This window comes from Pollicipes pollicipes, unplaced genomic scaffold, assembly GCF_011947565.3.
Source record: "Pollicipes pollicipes isolate AB1234 unplaced genomic scaffold, Ppol_2.1 Scaffold_2555;HRSCAF=2994_pilon_pilon_pilon, whole genome shotgun sequence".
Classification (NCBI taxonomy): Eukaryota; Metazoa; Arthropoda; class Thecostraca; order Pollicipedomorpha; family Pollicipedidae; genus Pollicipes; species Pollicipes pollicipes.
The window spans coordinates 43,674,987-43,686,987 of NW_023596136.1; the positions used below are offsets into that span (position 1 = coordinate 43,674,987).

At 56.5% G+C, this 12,001-nt stretch overlaps 1 protein-coding gene across 1 annotated transcript; it reads right to left on the bottom strand.

Moving 5' to 3' along the window:
* Positions 1–27: 27 nt before the first annotated feature.
* LOC119111377 (uncharacterized) lies at positions 28–11,918 on the bottom strand. The gene is made up of 10 exons (XM_037235193.1): positions 11,889–11,918; positions 10,714–11,051; positions 9,898–10,075; positions 9,657–9,757; positions 9,088–9,215; positions 2,030–2,203; positions 1,760–1,798; positions 1,272–1,343; positions 552–740; positions 28–121 (listed from the first exon to the last, which is right to left on the bottom strand). Exons 2-8 carry the CDS (start codon positions 11,049–11,051, stop codon positions 1,288–1,290), a joined length of 1,014 nt encoding a protein of 337 aa, XP_037091088.1. The 5' UTR covers positions 11,889–11,918; the 3' UTR covers positions 28–121; positions 552–740; positions 1,272–1,287.
* Between the last annotated feature and the right edge of the window lie 83 nt (positions 11,919–12,001).

Consider the following 12,001-nt stretch of genomic DNA (forward strand, 5'->3'; position numbering starts at 1 on the left):
CTGCTGCTGCGGCGGCGGCGGCGGCGGCGGCCGGCTCGTCTGACGGGGCCGGCTCGGCGGGTCGGGCCGAACAGTACACGCCCTCCGGAAGACCGGTCAGCACGGCCCTCTCACCGTCGATCTGCGGGCGGGTGGCGCGCACGCGGCCGGTCAGTGATCTCGCGCGCACGCCCCGCACGGCGACAACACGCTGGGCAGACAGCCAGTCTGACATGCAAGCCACCGAAATGGGCATTGGGCGACGGAAACGACAATGCACACCGTTTTAACAATGCAGGGCTCATATCAGTCGCATCGAACGTTCAGACCTTCCAAGATGACTACAAGTGGTGAACCGTCCAACATACCTCACACGCAAGGCCTGTCTGACGCCCTAAAGCAGGGAGAATAGCAGGCTCACAAGGAAAACTGTGGGCTAACAACCCCCCCCCCCCCCCCCTGCCGCGTGACATGCCGAAAACAGACAGCGGCCAAACTCTGCTGTTCCCATAACGCTGCCTGTGACTGGACGGGGCGGCTCGGCCTCCGGAGAAGCCCGCAGGTGTCCTTACCACGCAGGTGGAGCTCTCCTCCACCACCTCGCTGTCGTCGGGCGAGCGCAGTGCGCTCTGCACGCGCGCGCGGAACCTCTGGAGGCAGGCGGCCATGTTGTCGCAGAGCTTGTCGATGCTGCCGCCGGACTGCGCCAGCAGCGCGGCGACCAGCTGGTCGGGCGTCAGCGGCTCTGGCGCGTCCACCTGGTCACGAGCAGCGCGCGCGTCAGAACACATCGCTGGGAACTCAACAGTCTTCGTCCCTTTCATCTACGGTTAGCTTGAGGTTAACATGCCTTTAAGATGCAACTGGCTCTCCGCTGGTGCTATCTCGTAACATTCCAGTTCAGCGAAATTAATGAGAAGTGACGCTGAAAGCAACGCTGTGCAAGTTCTTGTACGTCGCTCCGGCAGCGCAAAATGCATACGAATTCCGAACTCTCGGCGTTCCTGGGGGATGGTCACGCTTGTTTCAACGAGCTCCCCCCCCCCCCCCCCTCCAACTCGTATTCAGCATCAGCTGGTGCACGAAACAATGCATTCACAGCCTGAGTTACAGTACATGTCACAACGAGTCGCGCCCGCAAACTTTCACGCGAGTTTATCAGTTGAACCTTAAGGTGGGGAGGGGCAAGCAATGGCGTTAAACACGGGTTCAGGCCCTACTTTTTGGGCCCCTCTCTCACCTGACCAGTTTCGCGCAGCACGCGCGGGAGAGGGGGTGGCGAACCTACCTGCTTCTGTACGGGCCCGTTTAGCCGGCGGCGGCTGGTGCGGCAGCGGAGCGCGGTCGGCCCGGCTTCCTGCCCGCTGCCGGACCGGGGAGGCAGAGTTCAGCACAAACGCGCACACGAGGTTCACATGGTGGCGGACGGGGAGCATGAGTCGCGCATCACGCAGAGGAGACGAGGCCGGCGTGCTTTGCATGTTCATTCTGGTGGAAGAAACTGCTCAATTTATCTGTCATAGCAGACAGGACGCGTATGAAAAATCAGCGTTTGGTGTCACGACACTGCAAACGATTAGTTACAGAACAGTCGCCGAACTAGAGCTGACAATTACATTTCTAAACGCCTACGCCTCATTGGATGGCAACCAGATGTCAGATACTTCAAGAACAAAAAAAGACAGGTACATATAAACGCATTTTTGAACGGGTACCTTCCCTCGCTTAGCTCGGAAAATCAGTTTGTTCAAGACCGAGGGTTAAGTACCGAACGACTCACGTGTTTTCTTCACGATTTTCGCAGCAGTTGGAGTGTATTCTGGAAAACAAAGGCATGTTTACTTGCCCATACAATTGCACATCACATGAAGCACATGTCAGATACGGCAATCAATCCGTCAACTAATAAATCCAGCTTGCGTACGTCCTCTACTGCCAGGTTACACCCTATCTATACAAGTCGATGTCCCGTTGACCATCTGAAGACGGCGTCTGCTGGTCATCAGTGTCCCGTGACTCGAGCCCACTGTGACCCGGTCCCCGCAGGTACCTGGGCGCTGGTGGGTGGGGTTCTTGTTGTAATGTCCCTCCAGGCGGGCGTAGCCGATACAGAGGGCACCGCACGTGCGACAGGTGAACCGGTCCCGCACCGCCTGCGGGATGGTGCGCTTGGGACGCGGCCCCACCTCGCGGCTGTCCTCGCTCTCGTCGGCCGCCGCCGCCTCTGTGGGGATAACGCACGACACACGTCACTGCGAGGCCCACACAGAGAGCGCAGAGAGCGGGCGGACGGTGACCGACGGGACCCAAACCTCACGAAAGGCCTGTCGCTTACAGACATGCACAGAGGACAGCAGACATGTGCGGTAGCGCCAGGCCGACAGCCAAACGGACCAGCCACTGCGTCACGGACGTAGCAGACAGTGCGAATGCCGACGGCAAGACACCAGTCACTGCTGTACACATACGCAGGCCATTAGACACCCGTCACTGCTGTACACACACGGAGGCCATAAGACACCCGCCACTGTTGTACACATATGAGGCACTAGACATCTCTCTCTGCTGTACACATACGCAGGCTATTAGACACTAGCCACTGTTGTACCCATACGTAAGCCATTAGACACCCGTCACTACTGTACACATACGTGGGCCATTAGACGCCCGCCACTGTTATACACATATATGGGGCACTAGAAAACTGTCCCTGCTGTATACATACGCAGGCCACTAGACACCCGTCACTGATGTACACAACCATAGGCCACTAGACACCCGTCACTGCTATACGCATACGCAGGTACGCAGGCCATTTGACACCAGTCACTGCTGTACACATACGCAGGCCACTAGACACCCATCACTGCTGTACACATACGCAGGCCATTAGACACCCGTCTCTACTGTACACATAAGTGGGCCATTAGCCACCCGCCACTGTTGCACACATATACGGGGCACGAGGCATCTGTCCCTGCTGTAAACATACGCAGGCCATTAGACACCAGTCACTGCTGTACAAACATGTGGGCCATTACACACCAGTCACTGCGTACACTGCACACAAACTGTACACATACGCAGGTCATTGGACACCCGTCACTGCTGTACACAAACACAGGCCAATGGACACCCGCCACTGTTGTACACATATATGGGGCACTAGACATCTGTCCCTGCTGTACACATACACAGGCCATTAGGCCCGTCACTGCTGTACACATACGTGGGCCATTAGACACCCACCAATGTTATACACACATATGGGGGACTACAAATCTGTCCCTGCTGTACACATACGCAGGCCACCAGACACCCGGCACTGCTGTACACATATGCAGGCCGTTAGACACCCGTCACTGCTGTACACATACGTCGGTCATTAGACACCCGACACTGTTGTACACATATACGGGGCACGAGGCATCTGTCCCTGCTGTAAACATACGCAGGCCATTAGACACCCGTCACTGCTGTACAAACACGTGGGCCATTACACACCAGTCACTGCGTACACTGCACACAAACTGTACACATACGCAGGTCATTGGACACCCGTCACTGCTGTACAAACACAGGCCAATGGACACCCGCCACTGTTGTACACATATATGGGGCACTAGACATCTGTCCCTGCTGTACACATACACAGGCCATTAGGCCCGTCACCGCTGTACACATACGTGGGCCATTAGACACCCACCAATGTTATACACACATATGGGGGACTACAAATCTGTCCCTGCTGTACACATACGCAGGCCACCAGACACCCGGCACTGCTGTACACATATGCAGGCCGTTAGACACCCGTCACTGCTGTACACATACGTCGGTCATTAGACACCCGACACTGTTGTACACATATATAGGCCACGAGACACCCGTCACTGCTGCACACATATGCAGGCTATTAGACACCCGCCACTGCTGTACACATACGCAGGTCATTAGACACCCGTCACTGCTGTACACATACGTGGGCCATTAGACACCCGCCCTCTGTTGTACACACACGGAGGCCATTAGGCACACGCCACTGTTATACACATATATGGGCTATAAGACACCCGCCACTGTTGTACACATATATGGGGCACCAGACATCTGTCCCTGCTGTACACAAACGCAGGCCATTAGACACCAGCCACTGCTGTACACATACGCAGGCCGTTAGACGCCAGTCACTGCGAACACTGCACAGATACTGTACACATCATGCTGTACACATCGCAGGCCATTAGACACGCGTCACTGCTGTACACATACACAGGCCATTAGACATCCGCCACTGTTGTACACATATATCGGGCACTAGACATCTGTCCCTGCTGTACACTTACGCAGGCCATTAGACACCCGTCACTACTGTACACATACGTGGACCATTAGACGCCAGTCCCTGCTGTACACATACACAGGCCATTAGACACCAGCCACTGCTGCCACACACGCAGAGCATTAGACACCCGTCACTGTTGTATACATATATGGGCACTAGACATCTGTCCCTGCTGTACACATACACAAGCAACTAGACATCCGTCACTGCTGTACACATATGCAGGCCATTAGACACCCGCCACTGCTGCACACATACACAGGCCATTTGCCACCAGTCCCTGATGTACACATATGCAGGTCACCAGACACCCGCCACTGTTGTAAACATATATGAGGCACTACACATCTGTCCCTGCTGTACACATAACCAGGCCATTAGACGCCAGTCACTGCGAACACTGCACACATACTGTACACATCATGCTGTACACATCGCAGGCCATTAGACACGCGTCACTCCTGTACACATACACAGGCCATTAGACATCCGTCACTGCTGTACACATACATGGGCCACTAGACACCCGTCACTGCTGTACGCATATGCAGGCCATTAGACACCCGTCACTGCTGTACACACACGCGGGCCATTAGACACAACGCACTGCTGTACACATATTGTTGTTGTTGATTGGAGTTTTAGGGCGCGTCGACTACTGCGGTCATTTTGCGCCCATAACAGCCAAATGACTAGCTTCGGAGTGTGACTATGAAATGACTAGAAAATATGTATTATTCAGAAATATAAACGGCTGAGTTGTATCAGGAACGCGTCATTGATACGAAATTTTTGGCAGCCTAAAAACTTCCTACACGCCGTATCAACTATTCAGGCAGGCGTATATAAAGTGCAGAACTTAACATGCGATACAAACCTGAGGGTATGTTCGATATATGGTGACCTGTCACATCGTAAATCGGAGAGCGTCAGGGACGGCGCCGCCGGGCCAAAGTACCTCAGACGCTCGACGCGTAGTGTGGGGCAGCATACGAGCCCATGTTCCACTGTGAGCGTGGTGTTGCAGTGGCGACATCGTGGTAGTTCGTCGTGACATAGTAAGTGTCGATGTGTAGCATAAGTATGGCCGATCCGCAAGCGACACAGGGTTACTTCCTCCCGTCTGGACTTTCGATAGGATGACTGCCATTCCTGAACAATCGGTTTAATGCTCTTCAGTTTGCTAGTGCCCATCACATCCCATGCGCTCTGCCATTCCTCGCGCAAAAAGGCAGAGATGGCCGAGCACAGGTCTGTAGCGAGTATCGGAAACACTCTGCGACAGGGACGACGAGTAGCACGCTTTGCGACGAAGTCAGCCAGCTCATTTCCCGCGATGCCAACGTGGCTCGGGATCCAGCAAAGTACTACGGTCTTGCCAGCCCGGTACAGAGAGTCGAGACGCAGTAAGATATCCTGTATAAGGGGATTTACCGGATTAAAACACCTTAATGCCGAAAGGGCACTTAGGGAATCCGATAAAATCACGTGCAGACTGTCTTCGCCCACCTCTATAAAACAAAGCGCCTTAATGATGGCCACAAGCTCTGCAGTATACACGGACGCATGGACTGGCAGTGTAAATGATCGCGTATCGGGACCACACACAAGAGCGGAACCAACACCCGTATCCGTTTTCGAGCCGTCTGTATACGTAATTGTGAACCCCTGATATGTTTCGATATGCTTCAGAGCTGCTGATCTGGCAAAGTACGGAATCATATTTTGCTTCCGAACCTCCGACAATGAGACGTCGACAGTTGGCGATACCATCACCCACGGAGCGGTCGGCAGGCTACGTGGGCGTGCCACACCCCGAAAACTTAAGCCGCTCTCATGAAGAACATTACGAACACGCACACAGAAAGGCGCCACACGTGTTGCTTGTCCGGACTGAAAAACATGGGATGTATGGCGTGAGAACATGGCGTGATGTGTTGGGTGGTTCGGGAATTGCGCGAGCTTACAAGCGTACCGCATTCCCAACAACTGTCTTCGGGTAGCCAGCGAAGGTTCGTTGGCTTCCACAAGCAAGCTGGCTGTCGGAGACGTACGAAATGCACCAGTAATGATTCTCAACGCAGCATGATGGACCGCATTCAAGATGCGTTTTACGGACTCAGAGGCGCCATCATATACAACACACGCATAGTCTAGCTTGGAGCGTATCAGTGAACGGTATAACAACAAAAGTGTTATCTGCTCTGCTCCGTACGATGTTCGTGCCACACATTTCAGTATGTTCAGTGCCTTAAAACACTTGTCACGCAGAGTGGTAAGATGCTCCCTGTAGGTCAAACGCTTATCAAAATGTAATCCCAAAAACCGTGCCGCCGTATTGCAGGGGATCGACTTTCCATAAAGCTTAAGCACCATGTCGGGACACTGACGCCGGCGTCGACAAAAGTGGACGGAAACTGTCTTCGAGGTGGAAAACCGTAACCCGTTGAGCATGCTCCATCTTTCCAAGCGAGCCACAGCCAACTGCAACTGACGCGACATGGACGCTGCTGTGGCAGAGCTGCACCAGATGGCGAGGTCATCAACAAAAAGCGAGCGACCAATCGCCTGGGGAAGACAGTCCCCAACATCATTTATCATGACGGCAAACAACGCAACACTTAGTACACTGCCCTGGGGTATGCCGTTCTCTTGTGTGTATCTTTTCGAGCATACGGAACCGACACGAACGCGGAAGAAACGGTCAGCACGAAAGTTCACAAGAAAGGTAAGCATAGCTCCGCGTATGCCATACTGGAACAGCTTCCGTAAGATGCCATATCGCCAGGTGGTGTCGTAAGCCCTTTCAATATCGAAGAACACAGCTCCAACATGCTGCTGTACACATACACAGGTCATTAGACACCTGTCACAAATGTATACATACATAGCCTATTAGACACCAGTCACTGCTGTACACATACGCAGGCCACTAGACACCCGTCACTGCTATGCACATACGCAAGCCATTTGAAACAGTCACTGCTGTACACATACACTGCTGCACACATACGCAGGCCTATTAACACCAGTCACTGCTATACACATACGCAGGCCACTTGACACCCGCCACTGCTGTACACATACGGAGGCCCTTTGACACCAGTCACTGCTGTACACATACGCAGGCCATTAGACACCTGCCACTGCTGTACACGTATGCAGGCCACTAGACACCAATCACTGCTGTGCACATACACTGCTGTACACATACACAGGCCACTAGACACCCGCCACTGCTGTACACATACGCAGACCGTTCAACATCCGTCACTGATATACACATATGCAGGCCACCAGACACCCGCCACTGTTGTAAACATATATGAGGCACTACACATCTGTCCCTGCTGTACATATACACAGGCCATTAGACACCAGCCACTGCTGTACACATAAGCAGGCCATTAGACACCTGTCACAACTGTACACATACGTAGTCTATTAGACACCAGTCACTGCTGCGCACACACGCAGGCCACTGGACACCCGTCACTGCTGTGCACATACGCAAGCCATTTGAAACAATCACTGCTGTACACATACACTGCTGCGCAAATATGCAGGCCAACTGACACCAGTCACTGCTGTACACATACGCAGCCCACTTGACACCCGCCACTGCTGTACACATACAGAGGCCCTTTGACACCAGTCACTGCTGTACACATACGCAGGTCAATAGACACCCGTCACTGCTGTACACATACACAGGCCAGTAGACACCCGCCACTGTTGCACAGATATACGTGACACTAGACATCTGTCCCTGCTGTACATATATGCAGGCCATTAGACACCCGTCACTACTGTACACATACGTGGACCACAAGACATCAGTCACTGCTGTACACATACGCAGGCCACTAGACTCCCGTCACTGCTGTACACATACGTGGGCCGTTAGACACCAGTCACTGCTGTACATACACGCAGATCACTAGACACCAGTCACTGCTGCACACATATGTGTCCCACCAAATACGATACGCAGGCCACTAGGCACCCATCACTGCTGTACACATACGTGGGCCATTGGACATAAGTCACTGCTCTACACATACGCAGGCCCCCAGACACTCGTCACTGCTGTACACATACGGAGGCCACTAGACACCAGTCACTGTTGTACACATACGCAGGCCACCCGACGCAACGATACTCTGTTCCAAGCAAAGGTAACGCAACGCAGGTCGTTCCGCGTCCCTTTTACAGAACGTCAGCGATTGCAGGGCCATCTATATTCCGGGCCATGTAAACCATATTTACATCGGCCCAGGGGCCATTGCGCAACCGGGATTCGCTCACGGGCATCCCACGCGGGAGCCGAAGGCGCCAATGGCACGGCCACTACGCCTCTGCGCCACGATGCGCCCCGCTTCGGCGCTCACGGAGGCGAAGAGACGCGGCACTCCATACGCCAGTGTAAAACGGCCGGCAAGAGCGCGCACACACGCACACACGGACGACGGCGCCCGCAGCCTCGACCGCGCTGGACCTGCGCCGGCAGCTGAGTCATGGGTGCGCTGAACGGGGTCTGCCTCATACCCGAGCACGCGAAGCGCAGGGACTGCTCCACGACGCTGTCTACCAACGGGACGAGAATAGCCGCCAGCTCCAAACAACGGCCCTGCTCACTTATACCCCCCCGAGACATCTGTGACCCAACTGCCGCCGAGTGCGTGCTTTCCAGTCGTCGCCATTGCTCCATTCTACAGGGCCCTGTCGCTGGCCGAGGGAAGGGCGCGGCGAGCGGGTCTCACCGTTGGCCGTCTCCGAACCAGGCTTGCCCTCCTCGTCCTCCTCCTCCAGGTCTTCCTCCTGGTCGGCCTCGTCGTAGTCGGAGTAGCCCCCGTCCGAGTCGTCCAAGTCCGGTTGGTTGAAGTCGAGCCTGGCGGAGTGACAGCGGAGGTTTGGTGCCGTGCCTAGGTCCCACCCTCCCCCTCCCCCTACTAAGCCAGGCCAGGAGCGGCGAGTCACAGTGGCAGGGGCAACCGCTGCCCCCCCCCCTCCCCCTTCCCCATCACCGTGTGATACAATTCCTCGCTAACGCTATGACAGCGTTAGGAAAAGGCACGCACTAAAAACCACACATCTCCCCCCCCCCCCCGAAAAAACCACTTCCAATGGTCGGTCCCTCCGGTCTTGGGCCACACTTCGAATATTTGCCTCTGGACCTATCCCAAGTGTTCGGCTCTAGGCCCACCCGCGCTACACACCAAGCTGACCAGGTGCACGTTTCACCAAGGAATGCTTCAGACGCGCGGCGAGCGCAGGCGCACATAAGGCAGCAGAACAGCAGGCGCCTGTAGTACGGGATACACTCGCTAACCTGTGGATATGCCGGTAGTCTTTGACCATGTGTTTGGGCGGCTTGGACACGCGGCCGGTGCGAGTCTTGGTGGCCAGACGCTTCTTCTCGGCGCGCTCCACCTGCAGCGCACACGGCCCGGGGTCACAGACCAGTCAGCTGGCTCACAGAGGCCATGAGAGCTCACAGAGGCCACTGAGAGCTCACCAGTGCCCGCGGCCCACCCCGACAGACGCCGCCAGCGCCGCCCAGTGTGCCGTACCGACTCGATGTCCTGGCCGGGGTAGTACTCGTCGTCGACCTCCTCGAGCACCTTGCGCGGCCGGCCGGGCCCGCGGCCGCGGCCACGCCCCCGGCCCCTGCCGCGGCCCCGGCCTCGGGGGCGGCCGCGCGGCGGGTAGCCTCGGCCGCGACCGCGCGAGTCCTCCGGATACACCACCCTGCCGAGCGGGGAGGCCGGCGGTCACCGCAGCGCGACAGGCCAGCGCACAGTGCACCGGAAGCGCCGATGCTGTGCTACTCGGCCGGACATGCAACATTTCAATGTTCTTGGGCACGCTGTTTGCGTTCTCTGGCAGAATTTTTCCATAAGACGTGCCGACGCCCCACAATTCTGATCCAACGTTGGTCGAGCACGCATCAAACACAGGTATTAACAAGCCGAGGAATACAACGCCTCTGACAATTTGTGACCACACATATCCTGCGTACATGTATCCTTTATCAAATCTAGCTCGTAACAAAATAGCAACGTCCGAACACAGCAGCGCCGAGAATGTGAACGGACGGCCCCGCAGATGGGTCCTCTCGTGCCTGAAATGACCGAAACCCGCGAAACGGACCGAGTCGGAGCAGGCCACCAACACGGCACATCCGCGGGCCCAGTGAACGGAGCACACCGCGAACCGTGCTCTGCTTCTCCGCCTTGAACGGAGCACAGCGTGCGCCCGCACAGCGCGGCGCCTCGCCACCGGCCGGAGCTGACTACACCTCCGAGAGCGGCCGCCCGGCCCGGCCCGGCCCTGCCCGCGCCGCGCCGCGCCGCCCTCCCGGCGCGTGCCCAGGCCCCGGCGCCCACCTGTACACGATGCGCGTATTGGTGTTGGCGTCGTAGATGGTGTTCTTGGCGTTTCCGGGCACGTTGAGCCTGCTCTGCTGCAGCACGGTGGCGATCTGCTTGAGCTGCTCGGCGCTGAGTGGCTGCAGCGACTTGAACGTGTTGCCCTGCTGCACCAGCTGGATGGGGTTGTCGCTGGAGCCCAGTGGCCGGTCGGCGGCCTGCGCGGCGCCGGCCGCCTCCTTGAGCGGCCGCACCAGGATGCGCAGGCCTGGGCGCGGCTCGATGAAGTCCGGCAGCTGCTGCCCGTTCATCGGTGTCAGGATCACAGGCACGTCCGGGTCGTCCTCCGGCTCCATCTGCCGGGCCGCAAAGGCGGCGTCACGGCGCGCGCTCAGAGCCAGCCCCTACTCCGCAGGCGAGGGCACGCGCCGCCAGCGAAAATGTTTGGCTAGTCAAGAAACAAACGCTCGGGGGAAAGCATACTACTACTACTTCAATATCATCTTGGTTTCGATGCCCACACACAGCTAAGCAGTCACATACTCTCGGGTTAATCTTCCTCGTCTTTAATGAATGTACATTACGCACACGCGCGCACGCACACGTACATTCGCGCGCGCGCGCCCGCGTGAGGATGTACTCATACACACATACACATGCATGTACACACACAGACATCGAAAAACACTTCGGACCATTCACCAGTATAAAGCTAAAACTTTAACATGGTGTTCGTGGTCACCACCGCAGATAATGGTGTGCAACGCGCGTCTCCATCTCCCCAATGTTCCGCACCGCAAACTTCCTTGCTGCAGCCTTTGACAAGTAACGACACATCAACATCGCAGGGGCCATTTGACGTCGCGATCCCGCACGGCTAATCCCCGCGAACGGCGGGACGTAGAGCCAATATCCAAGCCCAAACTCACGACTGTTGGCGAATGTTCGGCGTGCGAACTTCCCCACCACTGTGGATCTCTCCGAGACATTGAAAAACCAGGCTGTGGTGAGCCCATGGTACAATGACTTCGAGATAATGCGGAAGACCGTAGTCCCACCTAACACATCTCAGTTGAGCGGGCCGAAAGACACAATGGACTCGTACACAGTCACGTGGGCCTGTCGGCCAGCGCCGGAGCCCGAGCCGGCCCCAGGCCGAGCTCCAGCCGGCTCGGCGCCGGGCCGCAGCGTACCTCTGGCGGCCTGTCGGCGGCGCCAGCCTCCGCCACGCCGTCCAGCGTCACCACTGCCGCCGCGCCGCCGCTGCCAGCCGACGGCGCCGCACCGGCTACCTGGGGGCGGGGAA